The sequence below is a fragment of the Osmerus mordax genome, chromosome 4 (assembly GCF_038355195.1).
Source record: "Osmerus mordax isolate fOsmMor3 chromosome 4, fOsmMor3.pri, whole genome shotgun sequence".
Lineage (NCBI taxonomy): Eukaryota > Metazoa > Chordata > Actinopteri > Osmeriformes > Osmeridae > Osmerus > Osmerus mordax.
The window spans coordinates 17,212,355-17,237,655 of NC_090053.1; the positions used below are offsets into that span (position 1 = coordinate 17,212,355).

Here is a 25,301-nt window from a genome sequence, read left to right on the forward strand (position 1 = left end):
AAAATATACATAACCTCACCCGATCTACATAATCATAGCTGTCTAACCATTGTAATAAGAGAGGGTACCATTTCTAGGGAAATTGTGCTTGTGGACACCCCAGCAGTCTCCAGCTGTAATACTGCCATCGATTAGTTCATTTCTAACTTTAGCTAGATAGCCGGAAGACACACAACTAGCTACATAAAGGAAATGAAAGCTACCTGTAGAGTTTTTTTGTAAGTGTTTCTTTGAAAAATACTGATTATGTATATTAGGTTTAACTGATATAGGTTTCTTAAAATTGGGCTCCAAAAGGGCTCAAAAGAAAGGAAGTAGAATTGATTTGTATTGGAGCCCTGGCCTCCTGGGTAGTGGGAATTCTACCACTGAATTCACATTGTATGCCATTTTATATTTTACAACTAAAGACATTACTATGGAGACAACGGTCTTTATGGAGCCTTAAATTAATTCCATAATCTGAACATAAAAGTACTGTCAGAAGTGGGATTTGAACCCACGCCTCCAGAGGAGACTGCGACCTGAACGCAGCGCCTTAGACCGCTCGGCCATCCTGACTGGTTGACTACGTTCCTAACACTGGGGACTACTAACATAAAGGTTAGACATACCTAATGGGAACTAGTATTAGTTTATCAATTATTGCGATATATTGGGTTCCATTCCCGGCCAATGCATGAGACTCTTTAACACTTGTTATGTGAATAGCACTCAAAATATACGATCATAACTGTATTAACAATTAAAATAAGAGGGGGTACAATTTCTAGAGAAATTGCAAATTGTGCTTGTGGACACCTCAGCAGTCTCCAGCTGTATACTGAAATCAACTGCCAAACTATTAGTTAGTTGTCAACTTTTACTAAATAGCCGGAACACACACAACTAGCTACATAAAGGAATATACCACTGAATTCACATTGCATGCTATTTTATATCACATTATTACGTAGTATGTATAGACACATTACTTTGGAGGCACCGGCCTTTATGTAGCCTTAAATTAATTCCATAATCTGAACAAAAAAGGATTGTCAGAAGTGGGATTCGAACCCACGCCTCCAGAGGAGACTGCGACCTGAACGCAGCGCCTTAGACCGCTCGGCCATCCTGACATAGTCACCATAAAAAAAATTACGATATTTAACATCAACTATTAGTAGTATACAGGTTTATCTTTAGTAACTTAAAACTACATTTAAGTATAACGGCTTGTTTTTGGTTGTTCTGTTTTTTGGGGATTAATAAAATAAAATGCTGCTGTTTCGTCAAGATAATAGGCCTACACATTAATAGGTAAAAAAAGATAGTCGCTGCTGCCCTCTAGTGTTCGGAGGTAATACCTCCAATCGTTGCACGACCACATCTCTCTCTCTCTTTTTCACTAGTGCCAGAATGCATAATATGGCTAGTTATACCATTTGGGTTATATGGTTATTCCGTTATTCCAAAACTGAAACATTCCGTTGACATTCAAAAGGATATTCCGAGCCTAATTTGTATTTTGTTTTTTGCAGATACCAGCATAAAGGATATGAAATAATCAAACCAAAGATTAATGGCTCATTATACCATTTGTGTTATATGGTTATTTTATCAATCCTTTCAAAAAACGAAACAACCAAAAACAAGACAAACAGAACAAAAACAAACAACAAAAATACATAGCCTAACAAGTGTGTCTATAAAACAAAACTACCGAAAATACCTTTAACAACTTTGTTGACTGTGTAGTGTTTAGTTAGGCTGTCGTGGTGCACGACCCACACCTAAGTGTGACCTGTAACCCCCACGCGCGCTCCTGTCTAGTCGCTCTTCTGTCTCTAGACACATCAGAGCCACAGACATGCCACAGAATCAGACATCAGACATCCATCATCAGTCTTGAGACTCAACTTGCCTCAGTGCATAGAGCCGGCCTCCTTCTCTCCCCCCCTGTACACTCCCTCTCTCTCTCTCTGTCTCCCTCTCTCTCTCCCTCTCTTTCTGTCCTTCTTTCTCTGTCTCCCTCTCTCTCTCCCCCCCTCTCCCTCTGCCTCCCTCCCTGCCTTCTTCTGTCCCTCTCTCTCTCACTTTCACTCCCTCCCTCCCTCCCCCTCTCTCTCTCTCTCCCTCTAGTCAGCTGATTTCCAGTCTGTCAGTATTGACAGATGGTAGTTATCAGCTTCTCTGAGTGAGAGAGAGGGCCCCAACTGCATTTCTGTCTCCTGGATGATCGCTAGTAGCCACAAAAAACCTCACCCCAGTCATCCAAAATATCATCATCAATATCTTCATCATATTCATCACCATTTTCTAAACTGTCCACACACTGTCTAGATATAGCAAACTTCTCAATACTTCCCCTGTATGCTTTTCATTTGCTACCATTTTCATGACATATTTTATACATTTAGTCCAGCTTTCCTTGGGAAACATCTTGTGTTCATGAATAGGACACGTCCTCTCTATTCTGAACTTTGTCTGCTTATGAAAGTCTGAAACAACAGCATCACTCGAGGTACACATCTCAGCTTGACTCCAGTCAGTGTTTATAGATGCATGTTTCATTAGCTGTGGTTAAAATTACAGCAGAAACAGTATTTCTGCCAGGTTGACTTGAGGAGCCAGCTCAGTCCGTGTTCTCTTGGCTGTGGTGGAGAGAGCTCGCAGTACCAACACACCAGTCACATGAAATATACAGTCAAAGCCTGAACAGAAACCCAAATGGAGATGACAGGATCACAGAGCCTTCCTGACAGTGGTTGGACTTCCGTATTCAGGGAAAACCCATTTCAGAACAGGCAGTTCTCTCTATGGCTCTAGGTTTGTCGTGGGAGCAAACCAGATAGTCTGCCTTATGTGAAATACGTAGTATAAGCGTGATCTACACACCAACATTACCCGACCCGCTGCAGTACTGTACGTGATAACTTGTTTCAGACACTTTGTTTTCCCCAGGAGGGGAAGTGCACCGTTCCTGGAAGTACTGCAATACCAGGTCGATGCGTGGAGTGGACGGAGCAAGCCCCTATTCCATCTCCCTGTTCCAAAAATCAATTTAATATATGGTCCCCGGGTAGGGGACGTATCAGATATTAAACTGATAAGAACAGATACTACACTTGATCTTAGCCAAAAGGCCGAGAAGCGATACCGGTTTGCTCCTCGAGGGACCTAACTCATTTCCAGGAACGTCATATTAATATACGGCTTCACGATTGTACTAATGAGCTACATAATCCGTAAAAAAACTAAAAACTAAACGGAGTACAAAAAAACATCATTAGCAAAGGAAAATCGCTTTAATCAACGTGTACACTTTGAAAACTAACGTGAAAACGTGGTGTAGCTGTCACGTGATACACGGCCCTCCAATTGGAAATGAAAGAAAAAATAATCGCAAACAATCGCAGTTAGGCTAATCTTCCGAGAAACAACCAGCCAATAACATGTACATTATGTGAAATATTTCGTATTTTCGGATGACGACTGTTATGATAGCTCACGGAAGAACAAACAACAGCCATGCGAACAGCCGACTCTGGCTACGACAAAACCCTGCCATCTGCTGGGCATCATAGAACAGCAGCAGCCACAGCATCGGGCTTCCCAACAGAAGACCGGTCCGTCATGCTGTTAAGCATGACCAACATGAGTGGATATGCATTTTGGCCATCAGTTGGGACAGAAGAGTATGGGGTTACATTTACATTTTACATGTATGCATTTAGCAGACGCTTTTATCCAAAGCGACTTCCAAGAGAGAGTTTTACAAAAGTGCATAGGTCACCGATCAAGTGACAAAAAATACTAGGCCTTCCTAACGCTACATGCCAACTAACTAATATAGCCTACCTCTCAACGTGTCTTCTTTAAGCCAATGCCGGGACACATTTGCCATGACACATTGCGCATCGAGTTGTTCGATAATAGGGCTATAGGCCTGCTACTACTAGGCCTGGAACACACACAGGCCACGACGACGTTAACAGCAAGTGTCTGACAACTTCAGCAAAACGAGTATGTCCTGACCGTAGCTGACATGACCGTAAACATTAACACACGTTAACCACATACATTGTCACGCATTTGGTCATAAAATTAATGAATGAAATAAAAAACAGCAGCAATGGCTGTGTGGCCTAACCTTGGCCTATCAGCCGATCACATTCGGTGCCACTTGCAAACAATACAAAATGAAAGGGGGAGTGTGTGCCTCTCCTCTGGCCATATCTGAACTGCCAGGTGGATGAACAAATTCAGCATAGCCTACCTGTATCTAGGAAAGAGGCGGACAAAACCGAAGCAAAATACCTTTCGACGAGTCTGGTGCTTATCATTCAGCGAGTCGTGATGCTTGCGTTTCTCTTCCAACAAGCGCTCTTTCCGAATGACTTGGATCAATGCGCTGTAGTGAGAGCTCTTCCATTTCTCCCCATTGAAGCACTTCCACTACAACTCCTAAAAATAACTCCGAAATGTGCCATTTGCAGATTCCACAGAAGGCCGTTTAATAGGACAGATAGCCTACAGTAAAAGTGTGTATTTTCTTTCACAGACAATTCACAGCACATCGGTCTGACTTCAAACTTGATTTTTGATGTGATTTGCCACAAGGCAAGCTAAAGAACCACAACTTTGAGGCTAATCAATTTGGCAGATTTGGAAAGAATGTGTAGGTTTATACGACTTGCAACAGGAGTTAGCTTACCATTAGGTCTAAACATAGACCTACTCAGTTTGAAGGGTAAAACGACAACGTCGTTCCTCACCGGAGCAATGATCCCAGAGCTCAAACAAGGCATCCTGCAAGGCGTGAAATTTACAAAATCTATTTAAACTGCTGTTCCACATGTCCTTATATATAGGCTTATTTGGTCCGTTTGTGAAGGAAGTAGACCTATAACTACTTCAGACGAGGCCGACTAAACATCGACTAAACGACTGATGCCACTTGCAAAAGACAGTGCCACTTGCAAAAGGCCTAATCCAATACAATGTGCAGACCTGCGCATACCTGAGAAATGTTAATGAGGTACAGAACTTGAGGGTCCTGGGGGGTTGGGAGAAGAGAAGGTTTGTGGATCTCTTGTATTGCTGTGCTGTGTTTTCATTCCTTGTATTTTCCTTGCCTTGTCGGACATCATTGGATTGAATTTTAGACACTTTTGGCTGGCTGGATGTTCAAGTAGCTAGTTAACATGCTTTTTGGTAGTGGATGGGAGGATATAGCGTTAGTAAAAAAAAAAAACGATAACCTCACCATCTTGTTATGTTTGTAACTTGAATTTTGTATCGTATTGTCTTGCTCTTCTTAAATACATAGTTGTTTAAATAAAGTAGTGGTAGTTGTTTTGCCCAGTTTCGAAGTGCTGCTTTCTGTTTATTTGTTCATCCACCTGGCAGTTCAGATATGGCCAGAGGAGAGGCACACACTCCCCCTTTCATTTTGTATTGTTTGCAAGTGGCACCGAATATGATCGGCTGATAGGCCAAGGTTAGGCCACACAGCCATTGCTGCTGTTTTTTATTTCATTCATTAATTTTATGACCAAATGCGTGACAATGTATGTGGTTAACGTGTGTTAATGTTTACGGTCATGTCAGCTACGGTCAGGACATACTCGTTTTGCTGAAGTTGTCAGACACTTGCTGTTAACGTCGTCGTGGCCTGTGTGTGTTCCAGGCCTAGTAGTAGCAGGCCTATAGCCCTATTATCGAACAACTCGATGCGCAATGTGTCATGGCAAATGTGTCCCGGCATTGGCTTAAAGAAGACACGTTGAGAGGTAGGCTATATTAGTTAGTTGGCATGTAGCGTTAGGAAGGCCTAGTATTTTTTGTCACTTGATCGGTGACCTATGCACTTTTGTAAAACTCTCTCTTGGAAGTCGCTTTGGATAAAAGCGTCTGCTAAATGCATACATGTAAAATGTAAATGTAACCCCATACTCTTCTGTCCCAACTGATGGCCAAAATGCATATCCACTCATGTTGGTCATGCTTAACAGCATGACGGACCGGTCTTCTGTTGGGAAGCCCGATGCTGTGGCTGCTGCTGTTCTATGATGCCCAGCAGATGGCAGGGTTTTGTCGTAGCCAGAGTCGGCTGTTCGCATGGCTGTTGTTTGTTCTTCCGTGAGCTATCATAACAGTCGTCATCCGAAAATACGAAATATTTCACATAATGTACATGTTATTGGCTGGTTGTTTCTCGGAAGATTAGCCTAACTGCGATTGTTTGCGATTATTTTTTCTTTCATTTCCAATTGGAGGGCCGTGTATCACGTGACAGCTACACCACGTTTTCACGTTAGTTTTCAAAGTGTACACGTTGATTAAAGCGATTTTCCTTTGCTAATGATGTTTTTTTGTACTCCGTTTAGTTTTTAGTTTTTTTACGGATTATGTAGCTCATTAGTACAATCGTGAAGCCGTATATTAATATGACGTTCCTGGAAATGAGTTAGGTCCCTCGAGGAGCAAACCGGTATCGCTTCTCGGCCTTTTGGCTAAGATCAAGTGTAGTATCTGTTCTTATCAGTTTAATATCTGATACGTCCCCTACCCGGGGACCATATATTAAATTGATTTTTGGAACAGGGAGATGGAATAGGGGCTTGCTCCGTCCACTCCACGCATCGACCTGGTATTGCAGTACTTCCAGGAACGGTGCACTTCCCCTCCTGGGGAAAACAAAGTGTCTGAAACAAGTTATCACGTACAGTACTGCAGCGGGTCGGGTAATGTTGGTGTGTAGATCACGCTTATACTACGTATTTCACATAAGGCAGACTATCTGGTTTGCTCCCACGACAAACCTAGAGCCATAGAGAGAACTGCCTGTTCTGAAATGGGTTTTCCCTGAATACGGAAGTCCAACCACTGTCAGGAAGGCTCTGTGATCCTGTCATCTCCATTTGGGTTTCTGTTCAGGCTTTGACTGTATATTTCATGTGACTGGTGTGTTGGTACTGCGAGCTCTCTCCACCACAGCCAAGAGAACACGGACTGAGCTGGCTCCTCAAGTCAACCTGGCAGAAATACTGTTTCTGCTGTAATTTTAACCACAGCTAATGAAACATGCATCTATAAACACTGACTGGAGTCAAGCTGAGATGTGTACCTCGAGTGATGCTGTTGTTTCAGACTTTCATAAGCAGACAAAGTTCAGAATAGAGAGGACGTGTCCTATTCATGAACACAAGATGTTTCCCAAGGAAAGCTGGACTAAATGTATAAAATATGTCATGAAAATGGTAGCAAATGAAAAGCATACAGGGGAAGTATTGAGAAGTTTGCTATATCTAGACAGTGTGTGGACAGTTTAGAAAATGGTGATGAATATGATGAAGATATTGATGATGATATTTTGGATGACTGGGGTGAGGTTTTTTGTGGCTACTAGCGATCATCCAGGAGACAGAAATGCAGTTGGGGCCCTCTCTCTCACTCAGAGAAGCTGATAACTACCATCTGTCAATACTGACAGACTGGAAATCAGCTGACCAGAGGGAGAGAGAAAGAAAGGAAGGGAGGGAGTGAAAGTGAGAGAGAGAAGGACAGAAGAAGGCAGGGAGGCAGAGGGAGAGGGGGGGGGACATTGGTCATTCTCTCCCTCCAGCAAACTGTGTGCAGTTTCAACCTTCTGAGAGCGAATGGCCATTCCTTTGTCTGTGACATCAACGGCTTCAGCTTTGTAAAGAACTCCATGAAGTACTATGACGACTGTGCCAAGGTTTTGGGGTAGGAGAAGCCATGAGCTAATGCACTGTACTTTATATACATTTTGTAGATGAGCATTTTTACAAGATTTACCTATGCTAAATTGACCACGTACCAGTTCAGTTAGCATGTAAATGTTTCTTGTAAAATGTTAACTTTATTTGACCTAACACAACACTTAATTTCACTTTGGACTGACTTTGTATTAGTATTATTTTATTCTGCAAGGCAAATTTGCAGAATAGTTCCCCCCCCACTTCCACCTGTTGGTGCATTCAATCCCGGCGGACGGAGCCCTCCCCACACAAAGGAATAAAACGTCCCACGCCAGGGGCGCCCTTAGCTTGAGCGGCATCGGGTACACGTAGGCCAGTTCCACTCCGTGGCCACCAGGTGCTGCAGTGCCCTCTGGAGGCCAGTAAGCTCTCCCGCTCCCTGGCCGAGCAGTATCCCATAGCCAGGGTCCGGGTGTGAACCTTGCCACCACTCTACCACAGAGCCAAAGTAGGGCTTGAGCAGGGCCCACACTTCATAGTGGTCCATGAAGCTGGCTCGGAAAGCATCCTCCCTGAGCTGGCGGTGATCGGAAGACCAGACCGGCAACACCTCGGCCCCCCTGACCCCCACTATACTGGGCACAAAAACATAATCTATTAGATGGTAGAAAATGAGTTTAGATGCTACAACTATGTTGCTACTGCCATTCAACTGTGATAAGATTTAAAAAAGATTAAACATGGTGCAAATTTTACTTATTACCTTCGAACAGTGTTGTCATACAGCTGTTTCTCAACTACATGGCAGCTTTGTTTGGAAATGTTCTGCAGGCATATTGGAAAATGTTTTATAATTAAAAAAAGGGGGGGGGCTAGGCCCCCTCATTTATATGTCCCCCTCACAGATTTCAGATTGCTTACAATAAAAAAGGAAGCCTGTTGTTTTTGTTCCCCTTCATTTTAAGATGGGACCCCCCAAAAAATAAAATTCTGGCTATGCTACTGCAGTGTAATAATGAAATTGAATAATTAAGGCGAAACTATAAGTGTTTGTATTCTTCCATACATCATTAAATGGCATTAACCCTGCTGCAGACCAGCTTCGAAACACGTCATTTTACTTCTGGAAAAGAAGCAGGAAGTCACTGCTGGTGGAGAGAGAATTCGGTCTGATTTGTTTTTGTGGAAGAGTTAACGCCTACGGAATGCAATGAGCCGAATTCTCCACAATACGCCTTTATTAAATAAACCTGTGCACAATGAAAAGATAAATAGTGAATGGTCTCCCGCGAAATATCAACGGTACGTTTTGTGTTTGAAGTTTGTTGGCTAGTTAGCTTCGTCGTTAGCTAACCTAACGGCTTAGATTGCAACTTTTACACTGTGACAGAAGCTGTATGGTTTGGTCAGGACCTTCATCATTGCTTATACCTAATGCATCTGGTCAACGACTTGTTCATGAGAATATGAAAAAAGTTTAGGAGTCAACTTCGCAATGGGTGCAGCCATTGGCGCCGAATTATGTTTTCCTCCGTGGGTGCTCATGGGCGCACGCCCTTAAAAAAAGTAGTTTAATTGCAATGTTTAATTTTAAATCAATGTAGCCTACTGGCAGTCTGGCACGCGTGGGTCCTCAGTATTTTCCGTGGGTGCTCGAGCTCCGGAGCATCCATGGTATCGGCGCCTATGGGTGCTGCCATAATCACTAGCTACATGATAGCTGCGCATGTACATCTTTTCGGCGCATCCTGATCCTTGTCACTTAACTCTTCTAACAGTATCCCTGACACCAAGCAAAACATGCCCGAAAACAAACTAATCGTTAAACTTATTTATTGTTGTCCCATTCAGAGGCCCAGGAGTGTTGTTGGAGGGAAAGTTGCTGGACGTGTCAAGACATTCCATTACTGATGTCAACAACCTGAAGGTGGCGACACTGTTCTTCAGTAGCGCAGAACATCATGCACCATTAAACCTTTTTTTGTTTTGTAATGACTTTGGTAAAAATGTAACGTGTAACATTTTATCATCTTGGCAGGTGCGTTTCTATGTAGTGTACATCAAGCCCAGTCGCATCCATCAAAGACGGTATGATGCCTGCGGGACAGAGGTGGAGCCAAATTTTAGCGACACCAAGAAAGTCAACACAGGCTATCTGATGTCCTCCTTCAGTAAGTACACCACTGCTATCCTTGAATACCTGTGGAAGTTCCAAACTGTAAACTCAGGATGGACTGATTTGGGTGCATTTGTTTTGCTGTTAATCAGAAGTGGAGGCTAAGGGGGAGACGGATCGTTTAAGTGAGGAGCAGTTGGCAGGCCTGCTGAAGCAAGACGATCTGCTGGGGTTGACAGAGAAGCACCGTCCGTCTGGCACATTTGCCTTCTGGTACCCCGAGGCTGATATGGACAAAACAGAGCTGGAAGTGGGCCAGGATGTCAGGCTGAAGACCAGTGGAGACGGACCATTCATCTGTGAGTTTGGCATCCCTGAAGAATGCTAATTCTGCTGAAAGGAAATATAAATCAGCTGTTACACTGTTTTCTTTTTAGACTCCCTTGCCAAAGTGGATGGAGGCACCGTCACCAAGTGTAACTTCGCTGGAGATGAAAAAGCGGGAGCGTCATGGACCGATAAGATTCTGTCCAATCGGGCAGAATCAGGAAGTGAGCAGCGGCCAGTAGGAGGAGAAGGTGCAGGAGCCGAAGAAGATGAATGGGTAAGAGGCCTGTACATGAGCATGACCACACCCAAATATTCTATAAACATAAAACCATGTAAACCGCACAGTAAATGGGGTTTGTATAATTTCAGTTAGTATTATACTTAATGTGCTGCTGTGTTTGTTTTCTTCAGGACGATTAACGAAAGGAGGGAAAGTTATTATACAAGATTATCATATCTTCTGGGCCTTCTCCTGACTATCTCATTATTGTGTGTGTGTTCCTCACAGTGTAGTATGTCTCACGTATTGCTGAAATCTGACAAACTCTTCTGTATTACAAAAACAAACAAAATGCAATATTCTGACACAGTGTACAAGTTTGGACATAATACACACAGCATGTTTATTTTCAATACCTAGATAATTTTTTTGGTCATATTTTGTAAATGTAAATCACTTTTCTTATGAATTGTACAGCACCTACAAACAAAGCCAGTAAAATGCTTGTCAGAAGTAAAATAAATGAGTATGACTTAAATACCCTTAAATAAGTGATTTTGTCCAGTCATTGTTGCCATCTAGTCAGATAAATAATTATAGAAATGAATAGATAAATAGGACGCTATCCAAGTAGTGACTTTCTCTCAGGGTCTTCTCAGTTCACCCTTGAACCACTCCAGAACGGTCTTCTTGTTCTTTTTCACCCACTGGATGTTGGCCTGGGTTCTCTCTATGGCCTGCTCCAGGGCTCTGCTGGCTGACCCCAGCCCCTGCTCACCATGAGCACTCTGGAACTGCTTCAGCTGTACAGGTCAGCAGATGGGAGATGTGTAAGCATTTACAAAACGGTGTCAGCAGGAGGTCACTGTCACCTGGATAGTTTATTGTATGTCTCCATTCAATTATAAACTGTAGGTTTGGATCAAGAGTCAATGACTGGGATCACCTGTTGGAGCTCAAAGTCTGTTGAGAATCTCTGTGTCACTCCATCTATTAGGCTGGAGAACGACATGATTCCTCCCCCATACCTGCAGGTGAGACAGAGGTTTGTTTGTGAGAGACACTTGTATCTCAGAGATTGTTTTCACCTGCTAAGCAACGACCAACAGCAATGAATATGAATCAGATAAGCTTTGATTTCCTAGGCAAACCTTTGCTCCCAGTGCTGGGCTTGGTTATGTAAACAAACCAACACTATCTTTTTATTGGAAATTGTTTTACTGGCAAATTTTTTCGTAGCTTGTCTAGAATAATCTACTGTACTTCCTTCATGTGAAAAGGAATGACGGGGTTAACTAGGCAGGGGAAACCAACTTCATTGGATGAACTTGACTATCATAATCTGTCCATCAAATGTGTGCCGTAAATGATGCATTTCACGTAGAAACGTTCTAAATCGGTTCTCGACTGAAGTCTCGATCAGTGGAGGTTAAAGAACGGTTATAAGAACGTACTCCTGGCTGAGGTAAATCCAGTGTGCTCGTACAAAGTCCCAGGCAAGGGCCTGCCCTGCCACATTCTCGGCAACATAGTTGATGGTTGAGACAGCGTTCATTTTCCTGATCTTGTCAGGGTCCAAGGTATACTCCAGGTATCTGCCAGAGAACAATAAAGATGACTGGGAAATTGTCTTCGTAAAGGGCCTATCAAGTTACATATACATATCTGGTTGTCAATGAGTTCTAAAAAGTATGATGCATAATAAAACAGCAAGCTAAGTTATGCACCCAACCCAACTAAGTCCTAAGCATAAATCCAATAATGTACATCCCATATTCAGTCTAGGGAACCTGCTGTACATGTACAATATCTAGTCAGAGTTCAGGCCTGCTGGTGTGTACACCTGTAGCAGGGGCGTAGGTGTCATTACACCTATACATTAGTCCCCTCCACTTTAACCTGCCACATCCTGAGTTGTCAAAATAACATGTCCCACCCACATTTGAAAACAAACCTATGGCCCTGGTCGAGAGTAACTGCTGTGCATGTACGGTATCTAGCTAGAGTCCAAGCCTTAGGGTGTGTACCTGTTGAGCAGCCAGATCTTCCTTGTGCAAGACAGGGCATAGCGTAGCTTGTCCTTCTCTGTGGCGGAGGTGGCATTCTGGAACATTCTCCAGGCAAATTCCCACTCCTCTTCTCCTCCCAGTGCCACTGCCTGGCAGTACACACTATACCGCAGGTTGGGATGGATACTGACCATGTGGGATGATAACAAACACACACACAACTGCATTAATTGCTTTACTAATAGGTGTGTGTATTACGTTTATGCAGTTTCCTGTGTGTATTATGTGTAGGTGATTTCCTAACATGTTTGTGTATTGAGTTTATGGAATTCCTAATATGTGTGTGTATGGAATAATTTGAGTGTCCATTTTTTTCACAAAGATAGCATCAGCAGATGCCGCTTGTAAATATTTTGTCATGTACAGGGGCTAAGTGCAGGCTGAATACCATGTACAGTGTGTGGGCGGTGGCGGCCTTACATGTTAGTGTGGTTCAGCATCCATATTTTGAAGAGCTCCTGTACCATGGTTTGGCAGGCAGGCAGCCCATGTTTGCACGCTACATTGACAGCATTGATCTGATTGTACCTGGGAACGGAGGGACGTGTTAACAGTATTGTTATAAAACACATTCATGGAAAAACGCCCAAGTTCACAGATAGCAGTATCATGCAAATAGCAGTGTTGTTGTTTTTGATGATGTGTGATGTATGAAGATGACATTGAGAGGATGGCTCACTGGTCACTATGACTATCTGGAACTGATGACGCCAGGGTGACGTTTTCAAAGTGCTGGTATAAGCCTTGGACTTGGTTTTGCAAGTACGCCTGGTAATGACAGAAATGAAACTGACTCACAGGAAGTTCACTGTGACGGTCCATTCATTTCTATTCTCCAACTCTGAGATGAACTCGGCACGTTTAGTGTTGGATGATTCGGTGATGAACCAGTCATGCCATGTTGATGACTTCTGAATGAACTAGTCATGTGCAGTTCATGACATGAACAAGTCATGCCTGGTTAACGACTTCGGTGATGTACTAGTCATGCCTGGTTGGTGACTCACCTGCATGGGGCCGTAGACTTCTGAGCGGTCGAACATGAGCAGGAAGTAGTTGAAGTTGCGGATGGCAACCTCCCAGGGGACGAACTCTGTGTCGTTCCTCAGATACCTGGTGGTGCTTAGTGCCAGGGTCACATTGACGTGGCCTGCCCTGGAAGACATGGGACATCAGTCACACCCAGGTGGATGTGAAACACTCTGTGAAACTGCTTGTTGAAAAGGGCTATACAAATAAAATCTGATTTGAAGTGGATCACATGCCAGACCAATACGCAATAACATAGCTACAGTGTAGTGTAAATTACCTTGCCAAATTGAAAGCATCGTCAATGAGCTGACCACGATTGATGACGGGAATTTCCTGTCAACGATTCAGATGAGACTTAGAGACTGGTGTGTGTGTTTGTGTGTTAGCTCTTACAATTCACCCCAACCCTCATCCTCCCTCTCACCCCAACCCTCATCCTCCCTCTCACCCCAACCCTCATCCTCTCTCTCACCCCAACCCTCATCCTCCCTCTCACCCCAACCCTTATCCTCTCTCTCACTCCAAACCTGGCCCTCAATCTTCCCCAATGCTGACCACTCTCAAACCAATGCTGACCCTCTCTGACCTAATTTCTGACCCTAACCTTCACCCCCTCCCACCAACAGTGTCTTGGCTACACCAGGGGAGTACCAGTTACCTGGGGGTCTGTCTCCATCTGGTCCAGTAGTCTGGCCCAGTTCTCTGGGTTGTAGTTCACCCTGTAGTATCCAACACAGTTTAGGTTGGCCAGAACCCACTGGTTATGGTTAGCCCTGAAGGCTGCTTTCATCTCTGGATGGGAGATAAAACCCACAGGTCACAACTTTACTACTCACGACTGACTTTAATCGGTAGTCTTTCAGCTGTCTCACACAATATATGAACTGTATCTTTAATAACAACAGTGTAATAACAATTAACTGTCTGTTATTAGACTGTTAATACAACAGTGTAAAAACATTGCAAAGATAAAACTCTTATTGTAATACACTCTTAGCAGTAGCAGCACTGTAATAACACTGCAGTGATCTGATAGAGATCTGACTTGGAAAAAACACAAAGTCTGAGACAGGGAGACTGCCGATATGCGCCTGTCTCATAGCAACACAAGATGACTTGGACTCCTGTCGCCTAGCAAAACAAACTGACCTGGACCACTGCTCTTGAGAAGCACAATGGCTGGATTGTCGCCGCTCTTTCTCACTCTGATGGGAACATGCCACACAAGACTGAGGAGAGATGGTCAGGGTTAACATGGAGGTCAGGGTTAAGGTCATGGGGTCATGTGTCAGGATCCACTCACTCATAGGTTGAGGTCTGGTTGAGGAGGAAGTGTTGCTGGGAGACAGCTCCAGTGGTGGTGTTGATGGTGATGAGAGGATAGCCCATCTGATTGGTCCAGGTGTACATTAATTCTTCCACATTGACAAATCCACCATCCTCATTCACTGCCTGGAGACATGAGGTGGGGGTCAGGTTTCCTTAAGTACTGACAAACCTCCCTCTCCTTGAATCGAAAGTCAGAAAGGTTTGTGATAGATGCAGTATATGTTGAGACACACTGACCATTACAGTTTACCTGTTGTAAATGTTTCCACAGATCCTTGTTGTCAGCATTACTGTACTGCAAAGCGTCAAGATATTTCTGAAACAGACCAGAAAAGTTACACATACTATGACAATTGACTTGGAAAAGTCACTGATCTCAGATGTAAACATTCATGGTGTCATCGTGAACAACAGATGCTGCAAAGCATTCTGAGACACGTTTGACTGTAAACTGAGGTGAACGTGGTTGGTAAACTCAGTCACAAAGCTGTATACAGTAGTACTGTATGCAAATCACATGGAATTGGAACTACCTTCCACATGGGAACCCAAATATCTACCAAACCAGACCACCAGATTTGGGTCTTGGAGGTGTATGCAGGACTAAACCCTGTTACTCCACCCTGAACACCCCAGATGTCTTCGTACCTTCAGGCCCAGGATGAAGGATCCCTTGGAAATGTAGTCAGCCAACATCCTGAGTAAAGCAGCCCCCTGTGGAGTAAACATACTGTTACATGTTCTGTGTGTCAATATCTCTTTGTTTGCCTGTCTGTTTCTGTGTGTCTTTGTTCGTCTGTCTGTCTCTCTGTTTGTCTACCTTGCTGTAGCTAATGTCATCAAACTGTTCGGTGATGTCGCTGGGGGTTTGGACGTCATTCTCCTCACAGCTCAGAGGATGTGACGAGGCCAGAGAGTCCACCTGGAACGCCGTCTGAATCTCATTCAGAACCAAGAGGTTCTCCTGAAAATAACACATGGAAGACCATCAGTCACATCCAGGCAGACAGACAAGCAGACAGACAGGCAGGCGGGCAGGCAGGTGGACAGACAGGCAGGAATGCAGGTTAAAGGTGACATACCATGTTCCAGTCGGGCTGAAGATGACCCACTCCCAGGTAGGAGAGGTACGTAGCAAAGCCTTCGTTCAGCCACAGATTATTCCACCATTTCATCGTCACCAGGTTGCCAAACCACTGAAAGAACGTTCTGGATTTATTTTAGGTCATTCCTGTATTGGAAATCTCCAACTGAAAGTTTTCGAAGATTCCATCTTGATTCTGGCTATAACCACATCAACAATAAATTATTCAACCAGGAGTCAGGTGGCTGAGCGGTTAGGGAAGCGGGCTAGTAATCAGAAGGTTGCCAGTTAGATTCCTGGCCGTGCCAAATGACGTTGTGTCCTTGGGCAAGGCACTTCACCCTACTTGCCTCAGGGAGAATGTCCCTGTACTTACTGTAATTCGCTCTGGATAAGAGCGTCTGCTAAATAACTAAATGTAACCAGACAACCAAATCATCTGTGCTAAGTGGGACAGTTACCTCTGTAGAAAAAAGTATATGCTGTTCAGAGTTTACATCAGATTTATAACTTAATTATTAGTTTACAATGTAAATACCTCTGCTACTGTAACAAAGGAATTTCTCCTTGGGATCAATAAAGTGCTCTGCCCTACTTCTCTCTAAATCTCTGGTTTACACAGGCTGATTGAATAACTCAGAATTATGAATTATGTAGTGTTAATACCTGGTGAGCTAGCTCATGGGCCACAACGGTGGCAATCCACTCCTGATTGGTGATGGAGGACACGCCTTCCTCGTACAGCAGAGCAGACTCCCGGAACATGATCAGACCCCAGTTCTCCATGGCCACTCCCCCAAAGTCTGGCGCTGCCACCAGGTCTGGAGGACACAACTAACGCATCACATCCTGTATCCTAGCAACGCATCACATCCTGTACCCCACCAATGCATCACATCCTGTACCCTACCAACCCATCACACACAATACTTTGCAAAAGTCTTAGCCACAATTTTTTTTAACGTTAGAATAACAATAAAATCCAAAGACTAAAACACTTCATTTTTCATTTTTTACATTGCCCTTTTATACTGCTACATAAATCCAGAAGCCCAAACAAAATATTCAAGACAATATACATGTAAAAAATCTTGTGTACCTAAAACCTTTCCACAGTACTGTATACTGTACCCCACTCTCACTCAAAACCTCACCCACAACCACTGATACCAAGATGAGATACATACCCATTTTTTTAAAGCTGTATATCCTGCCTAAGTACCCCTCATAGAAGGAGAGCATCTTTTTTGTGATGCCAGAGGCGTAGTCTGCGTGTCCTGCTTTGATGGCTTGTGGTCGAGCATGAATCTACAACACACACACACGGATACCACACACACACAACACAAACACACACACACACAGACACAACACACACAGACATGGACACAACACACACAGAGGTACAGGTAACAGCCGAGAGTGAGGAAAATGATTCTACATTCAAACACATGCAGTCCACACAAAGGAGAACTTGTGTGGTACGTGCCTTGATTTCAACTCGATCATGAGGGGATGACGTATATTCGAAGTTGGACACGGTGAAAGCTAGGAGGTAGGTGGACATTCTCTCGGTTTGGTGGAAGGTTGAGATCTCCCAAGGCTCTCCATCTATTACCACAGAGTTGGACTCTTGAGTAGGAAATGAAAACAAATTAATTTACTGCTGCTGTTTCAAATGTCTAAGTTTGGGGTTAAGTTTGTATTAATGCTGCTGGTGTTACCATACCTTTCAAATACCCATTGGACAGGGCTTTGGTTCCTTCTCGGTGGATGATGGTCACCATGAACTCTGCCTTCATGGCTGGCTCATCAAAACAAGGAAACACTTTCCTGGCATCGGTCGGCTGCAACTGGCTGATGACTAGCAGCCTACAAACATGTTACATATATGGCAGAAAACTCAAAATACACTCTGTTACATCCGTCTGCAAACTACAAAAATGCACATGGTAAATTAATATGTAGTCAGGAAATCACATGGTGTCAGAATAACTACAGTAAAGCAAGTGACAGTATTTTGAAAGATTCTTATCCAGTAATTATTTCTGCAGTAGAACTCAACTGCATGGTGTGAGCATTCTGCTTTCCAACGACATGACATTCTTGACACAAACAGTGACACTAAGTCAGAAATATATCCATACATAAACATGTGTCCGCAACGTTAACCAAGTGTGACAAAGCAAAGCGTTGGCTCATACATATATACATACACAAACAGAATACAGAAAGACAGACGAGAAGGCTTACCGCTCATCGTCCACTCTGTCCGTGGTGCTTTTCTCTGTGTATTTACTCACATACAGACCTGCCAGATTGTCCCCTAGCTCTCCCTCAAACTCTATAAACAGACTGTAGTTGCTTCCCACCGTCAGCTCTCCGTTCAGCTGGATCTCCAGGAAGTTAGTATCATTCATGTGCTGCCGCACACCGCTGACAGGGACGACTTTGCCCCGGTCGACGTTGTTCACCCTGATTGTGTTCTCTGTCAGAGACAAGTCCTTGCTGTGAAGGAAGATGGTCCCAGTCCTCTCCACACAGAGGAAGGAGATGTTGGAGGATCCCTTGAAGGCCAGTGTCTGGTTTGTGGTGTTGGTGGTCTGAGTGTAGAGGAGAGGCTGGAGGTGGAGGTCGTACCTCTGGGGCACCAGGTTTTTCGGCAGCCTCATGTTGGGTGGTAGTCCAGTGGGCAGCGGGTCGGTGGCGTTGGGCGTAGGTGGACGGGTGGGTGGGTTGAGTTCGTACGCTTTCTGGTAAATTATCAACATGATAACAATCCCTGACACAGAAGAGACAGTCATCACCACCGTCATGATGGCCAAGACCTTGGACAAGATGACCCCTTTACCCATGTCTGGTCCCTTGAAGTCTCAGCTGGAACCTTCTTCTCCACTGTCTGTGGCGTGTCACTGTCTTTCTTTCTCTGTGGTCTCTCTGCTCTTCTGCCGTCGGAAACTTCACTAAAGCTGAAACTGAGCTCACCTGCCATAAACAGGGCATGTACAAACCAGTTATGACCCACAGATTAGGCATTAATTTGCAGCGCTGGCAGAAAGCACGTAAGGGAGGGAGGTAGGGTTGGGTGATATATATTATTATTTTTTTGTTGATATTGTCCAAATGTTTACGATATTTTATATACATCTCGATATGTTTGCATTTGCTTTTAAATAATAAAAAAACATGATTTTCTTTTGCCCCCATTAGAAAAGAACAAAAACAATTTAGATAGAACAGCTATTGTTACAAAGTACAAAATGTGTAGTGCAAATTTAAGCAGTAAAAAAAAAAAAGACACAAAAAGACCCTCCCCCGTCTCTTGTGCAGGAACATGCGACAAGACGAAAAGGGGACGTAATATTGGAAGTTCGGCACGTTCTTTGAGAAAGTAGGCTTGAATTTGAAATCTTCGATATTCACGATATTTTCCAATTTTACATCGCCGTCAAAATTATTGCGATATTATTGCTAATATTCGATATATCGCCCAGCCCTAGAGGGAGGACGATGTTCCTTCACTTAGTTCCTCCATGTAGTGAATCAGAATGCAATGTAAAACATCTGGTTGTGTTTAGGCTTTCCTCCCTCCACCGCTGGGCTCTCAGAACCTCGGGAGAATTGATCAACCAGAAGGTACGGTTCTCACACACCAAACTATGTGGCCTAACCTTCACACACCTCTCAGTAGAACCCACACGTTGTTTGCTACAGAGTCCACATGCAAATCTATACATTCACATAAACTTTACACATCTCATTACAGACATGCATGTTTGCAGAACCTTCACACACTTGTTGAAACCTCACACCTGCTTTGGAATTTTACACACCTATAGATTCACACATTACAGTGGAATCCTTAACTCACTACAGAACACTCACACACCTGTGTATAGAATATCTACTATGTAATTATAGCTCGAAGAAGAAGAAAAAGATCTGCTTTGAGCTATTCTCATGAGCTCATGTTTTGTCTTGCCTACCAAGTAGATGGATGAATGGTAAGACTATATTCATTCCCTTGGGGAAGCTGTGGATTTAATGGTCAGAACATGAATGTATCAGCCTGGTCTGTGATGTGTCCCAGGCAGCAGCAGTGAATACAGAGCTCCAGTAAACGAGGAGCAGGTGTTGGAGGAGAGTGTATTTCAGGAAGGACAGCAGGCAGGCACACAATTACTCACCGCTCATTCCTTTCCTCGAAAGAAAACGAGAAAACAACCAAATGAAACAAACAAAGCTTTTAGGAAAAGTGGTTCTGCAGGAAGCAATGTGTAATACAGGGTTTGTGTGTGGATAAGACGCAAACTTTCAGCCCAAGGTGTCAGGTGAGGAGACATTAGACAGGGTTAGACTATTTACAGTATTTGCAAATCCAATATCATCTACACACAGTATCCCTAAAGTGGTTTGGAGACTTGTCATCAATGACAATGACACAAATAATCACACACATCCTGAAATTCATGAGTCTAGATTATGTTTTACTAGTGCAATTGAAAATACAGGCAAGTTATACAGGTATGTGCAGTCTAACAACCTTTGGAATAAATCATCAAGGCCAGAAGGCGACAAGCAGAGGGCTGTGACCTCTACTGATTGAAATGGGCACTGCAACATTGTAGATTTACAGGGGGTACATACATACACACAGAGTATCCGTAAACACCAAAAATGTATTTCTTAAGAAAATATTTTTTTAAATTAAAATAAAAAACCCCACCCATGCTGATGTTGGTGGGCGTTAACAGTGGCTGCCTATCATAGAGTGAAACAAAATGGCTGATGAAAGTATTTCCAGCAGTGCACAGTGATGTCCCAGCAGACAAATGTGGTCCATCAAACTCCTTCATTCTGATCAGTACTCAGATACAACAACCAAGACTCCTTGAAGAGGTTTTTGAATGGAAATTTACAATTTCATAATTTCCGGCTAATCATTGACCAGCATGAGATTTGCGGCAATATCTCACATTACCGGTTCCACACCTCAGGTATACGTTTCGTCTATATTGTATTATACAAATGGCATTCAACACAGAGCATTTCTGTGTTTATTCCATTATAAAATTCATATTACTGGAATGTTAAAACATTAAGAAAGTAAACAAGCTTGTAATTAAAGCATAATTTCCACTAGCTATAAATATAATGCCAAGCCACTTTAAAAAGTCTCACCTATCAAGTCTAACAACAAGACCAACATTTGACATCAAGCCCTTCATCCTGGTTGTTGTAAGTGAGACCAGCTGTAAAACACCATCTCAGGACAACAACTCAACAGAATTTCAGCTTGAGGAACTTCTCTTCACTCCTGTGAGTGAAATAATTTTGGCTAGAAAATGAACGGACCCTTGGAAGGACTCAGGCTTCACAGTAAGTTGTCTAATCATTTCTGTACAAAAGTCTTGATTAAAAGTAAAGACTGATGAGTGACTAACAACCCCCACAACTTTGATCAAAGGAAGGTTGAAGGAATGTTCTCTAAGAGGCCAAGACTGGCGTGATCCCTGATTAGGCTAGCATTCCTGACTTTCTCAGCTCAACCATCCTAGCAGTGTGGCTAGCGGCATGCCAAAAAACTTGGCATGTTAAGTAATACAGTTTCAACCCTTTAACTGACTGGTTTGTTATCAGCTATACCTCTGCTAGTTTAGACAGATGACAAAAAGCTATTACACCCCAACTAGCTTAATAGGTTGTCAATAAGGTCCTTTGGTTTACCAGAAGCAGTGGTAAACTTTGGCCAAGTAAACCCACCAGAGAAGTCCAGGTGTGACAATTTCATTCTACCACAGCCAGCTGTCCAGGTGCTGTAGACAGTAGCAGGACTGATGCAAAATGGACGACAGCTCTCTGTAGCCTTCATCCCTCCAGGTGGGAATCAGCCTCTCGTTGTTGAGCGCCTGCAGCCGTGGGGTGCCCTCCCGGAGCACCTGGTGGAGGCAGGGCCACCGGCTCTGGATGCGCAGCCGAGTCCTCCGGTCCAGGGTGATGCCGCGGACAATCTTCTTGGCCCTCAGCTCCCGAAGAGCCGGCAGCTGGAGACGGGAGAAGACCAGGCCCCGGCTGGGGGACACATCCAGGAACTCCAGGGAGTCTGACTCCAGGGTGTAGGAGATGCCCAGGTTCCTCAAGGGCACCAAGATGTGCAGGGTCAGCGACTTGAGGTTGGGCAGGGACTTGGTGAGGGTGTGCAGGGTGCCAGGGCTCACGCCTCTGAAGACCCAGAAGTACTTGAGCTCGAGGACGCGCAGCTGCTGGAACTGGGAGAGCAGGAGCACAGAGTTCTCGGACCAGTCGAAGTGCAGGCGCAGCTTGGAGATACGAGGGCAGCTGTGGGTCAGCTTTGCAAGAAGCTCCTGGAACTTGGAGACCTGCTCCATCTTGGTGATGCTGTCCTGGTGAGAGCTGGAGTGGACACGCAGGTCCAGAGGAACAAGCAGCGTGAAGGTCCAGTTCAGGTCCAGGTGGCTGAGGTCTCTGCAGTGGACATTATCCAACAGGTGGCAGAGCAGCTGCCCCCAGTTATTGCACTGGTCCCCAAGGTCAAAGCTGGCTTTGAGGGTGAGCAGGCTGGCTCTACGGGAAATTAGGTGGTGTGTGTAGTGGTGCACCTGAAAAATGAATACAAATTTGCTAATGTAAAATACGTTGTGCCTCCCTTCTCCTATGTTGTCTCCTTTTTACTTTATGGAACAGTTAGTTCCGTCAAGTAATTTGATTGAAAAAGAGGCGTTCATGGTATTTAGTATTAACACTGGAGCTTTAGATATGCACTGGAACTTTTAACTAAACATGGATCACTCGGTATACATTAACGAAAGTTAGTCGCTAGTAGTGTCCAGGAAAATGTGTCGCTTGGCAACAGTCCAGTTGCAAAACTATTTTGAGTTAGAGGAGCAAAATAAACGATGAAATAAACAAACAAATCATAATCTGTTATAATTATAATCTGTTTCAATTTGTTAATAATGGCACTTGTGGAACTGCTGTTTAAAAGCAATATCACACTCGAAGTTGTGCGTTATTGCTGAATATCAGCATGGCTGATGAAACGTGTGATACTGCTTAAGTATGCGTGTAAACTGTAAAAAGAAATGTTACGGTAGCCTACACACCCAGTTTTTCCAGCGTTCAAACTCTCGGTTGGACACCAGCAGTCCTTCGTGGCCCAGGTGGAACACTCCGCGGCGGGAGAAGTCGGCGACCCGCCACAACTTCGATGAACGTACCAGACAACTCCAGCTGGAGCACACTAACGCTGAGTTACACTTATCTACCTCGCTGAGGAAGGACAACACGTGGAGCTGGCACTCCACGGGCAGCAGATTGAAAGGGAAGAAGTCTTCCTCTGCTTTGGCCCTCCGCCTAGCACTGACTGGGACCAGAGGCCTCTTCCTGGGAGACATGAGGTTCATTGGTGGAGCTCAATTTCCTCAATCTCTCAACTCTCATCTTCTAGAGGTGGTTCCCTAAGACCTGAAAATGAGAATGATAAGTATCCTTATTCCTTAGTATCTAAACAGAGCTAAGGAAGATGGACACAAAGCGTTACAGTAACATTACATTCACAGCATACTATATCGTACACAAGTACCACAGTCGCATTTACCTTCATGATTTTTGAAGGGCCAGTGAGAAGAATACGTCGTGTAGCTCACTAATTACGAATTCAACTCAGAGCACACGAAACACTTTCTAAATTAAATGATTTACATTTGTTTTATATCGCACTGAAGCAAACATGTTAAAAAGTTACATACCTGCCATCTTGATTTTTATGATATGAGTGAGAACCAAAACAATCGGGAGAGCTTTAAGTCTGCACTGTGATACTAGTTGGCCGGGTACGGAAGCTTGCTTTGCAATAAACTTTTCAAGCGAACGTACCTAACAAGCTGGGTAAAAGTGTGCCGTGTGATGTTTCTTACGAAGAATATTAGCTAGTATACGACACTACTGTAGCAGATATAGCAAGCAAGACAGTCTACTGTAGCCAACGCGTTAGCTGGACGCCAGCGTAACGTAGCTAGAATTTAGTTTGTCATTTATGATTAGCCATTTAGAAGATTCATTTGGAAGATTAGTAAAACAATGTATCGTATAACCGTTACGGATAGCAATATTTTTGGTTTAAGACAGTTAGCAATCTAACTAGCAGGATAGCTAGGCTACATAGCAAGCCGACAGAAGAGTTGTGTTGTTGTGTTTTGCCGATGACATCATCAAAGAGCGCGTTGCCGTAAGGTTGAGTCAGAACCCGTCTACGGCATAGACATACATGTCTATGGTCTACCGATATTAGGATGGGTGCATTCGATTTCATATAGCACCGGCTGACTTGAAGCAGCCAATGGCATTCTCAGATTCAAGGCAGCCGGCTGTCGGCGCCGCCGACTCTGCATGAAGTCGAAACACCTAATCTCTTGCCCTCTTGTTTCTTGTTTCAGAATCAGAATTCGGTTTATTCGCCATGTATGTTACACAAACACGGAATTTACTGTGGCAGGAAGGTGCAGACAATAAACATATACGGATCTTAAATTAAGTAAAAAAGTTTCAAAAATCTCATCCTCGTTCTGCACTAGATTGAATCACTTCATATACTGATCCTCAGTGATGGGGGAAACAAAGCTTTCCGAAACAACGAGCTATTTGAAACAATTGTGTCAAAAAAGTCTCACTTTTTCGAAGTGTTTGATACATCTTCTCCATTAGGGACATCTTCTGGTCAGTTCATGGCGACTGTATCGAGAGATTGAAGGAATCGGGTGATGTCAAGTCCTTGACAGAACTATGTCAAAACGGAACACACATCTAACCTCATGTGTGCTCAGGACCGGGGCGGAGTTCGTGGGGGGTACATTTACATTTAGTCATTTAGCAGACACTCTTATCCAGAGCGACTTACAGTAAGTACAGGGACATTCCCCCGAGGCAAGTAAGGTGAAGTGCCTTGCCCAAGGACACAACGTCATGTGGCACGGCCGGGAATCGAACCAGCAACCTTCTGGTTACTAGCCCGATTCTCAGCGGATAGCCGCTCAGCCACCTGACACCTGGGTAGGGGGAGCAGGACAGGGTCTGTGTTTTCCCTGTCAAAGCGGGCAAAAAAGAGGTTTAGGTCCTCAGCTAAGGTGGGACAGTCAGCTGAGGGAGGTGGAGTTTTCCTCTTATAGTCTGTGATGGCCCTGATGCCCTCCCAGACCTGCCTTGGATTTGTGGCAGTGTGGAATCTGGCACATCTATGCACGGCTCCTCTTTGTGGACTACTGTTCGGCTTTCAACACCATCCGGCCATTCAAACTCCGGGCCAAGTTATATTATCTTGGATTAAACACCACACTGTGCAACTGGATTGTTGACTTTTTAACAAATCGCACACAGAGGGTCAGAGTGGACAAGTACA

General features: G+C 44.0%; 3 protein-coding genes and 4 non-coding genes across 7 annotated transcripts; 2 read left to right on the forward strand and 5 right to left on the reverse strand.

Moving 5' to 3' along the window:
• Positions 1 to 478: 478 nt before the first annotated feature.
• trnal-cag (transfer RNA leucine (anticodon CAG)) lies at positions 479 to 561 on the reverse strand. The gene has a single exon. It is a non-coding gene; the product is annotated as a tRNA-Leu (tRNA).
• Positions 562 to 1,035: 474 nt separating this feature from the next.
• trnal-cag (transfer RNA leucine (anticodon CAG)) lies at positions 1,036 to 1,118 on the reverse strand. The gene has a single exon. It is a non-coding gene; the product is annotated as a tRNA-Leu (tRNA).
• Positions 1,119 to 2,946: 1,828 nt separating this feature from the next.
• Positions 2,947 to 3,137, reverse strand: LOC136942619 (U2 spliceosomal RNA). The gene has a single exon (XR_010876614.1). It is a non-coding gene; the product is annotated as a U2 spliceosomal RNA (small nuclear RNA).
• A 3,340-nt stretch (positions 3,138 to 6,477) lies between these two features.
• On the forward strand, positions 6,478 to 6,668 carry LOC136942630 (U2 spliceosomal RNA). The gene has a single exon (XR_010876625.1). It is a non-coding gene; the product is annotated as a U2 spliceosomal RNA (small nuclear RNA).
• Positions 6,669 to 8,841: 2,173 nt separating this feature from the next.
• On the forward strand, positions 8,842 to 10,912 carry arpin (actin related protein 2/3 complex inhibitor). Its single transcript, XM_067234500.1, has 6 exons — positions 8,842 to 9,008; positions 9,558 to 9,633; positions 9,745 to 9,877; positions 9,975 to 10,181; positions 10,260 to 10,426; positions 10,564 to 10,912. Exons 1-6 carry the CDS (start codon positions 8,917 to 8,919, stop codon positions 10,570 to 10,572), a joined length of 684 nt encoding a protein of 227 aa, XP_067090601.1. The 5' UTR covers positions 8,842 to 8,916; the 3' UTR covers positions 10,573 to 10,912.
• Position 10,913: 1 nt separating this feature from the next.
• Positions 10,914 to 18,819, reverse strand: anpeplb (alanyl (membrane) aminopeptidase-like b). The gene is made up of 20 exons (XM_067234499.1): positions 18,140 to 18,819; positions 17,616 to 17,758; positions 17,376 to 17,518; positions 17,074 to 17,194; positions 16,553 to 16,707; positions 15,885 to 15,998; positions 15,623 to 15,766; positions 15,451 to 15,516; positions 15,053 to 15,118; positions 14,777 to 14,925; positions 14,623 to 14,702; positions 14,132 to 14,265; positions 13,751 to 13,806; positions 13,449 to 13,596; positions 13,121 to 13,209; positions 12,862 to 12,969; positions 12,400 to 12,567; positions 11,827 to 11,967; positions 11,319 to 11,400; positions 10,914 to 11,175 (listed from the first exon to the last, which is right to left on the reverse strand). Exons 1-20 carry the CDS (start codon positions 18,739 to 18,741, stop codon positions 11,017 to 11,019), a joined length of 2,868 nt encoding a protein of 955 aa, XP_067090600.1. The 5' UTR covers positions 18,742 to 18,819; the 3' UTR covers positions 10,914 to 11,016.
• A 1,533-nt stretch (positions 18,820 to 20,352) lies between these two features.
• si:dkey-12e7.1 (uncharacterized protein LOC557553 homolog) lies at positions 20,353 to 24,044 on the reverse strand. Its single transcript, XM_067235014.1, has 3 exons — positions 23,656 to 24,044; positions 23,011 to 23,371; positions 20,353 to 22,506 (listed from the first exon to the last, which is right to left on the reverse strand). Exons 2-3 carry the CDS (start codon positions 23,308 to 23,310, stop codon positions 21,679 to 21,681), a joined length of 1,128 nt encoding a protein of 375 aa, XP_067091115.1. The 5' UTR covers positions 23,311 to 23,371; positions 23,656 to 24,044; the 3' UTR covers positions 20,353 to 21,678.
• Between the last annotated feature and the right edge of the window lie 1,257 nt (positions 24,045 to 25,301).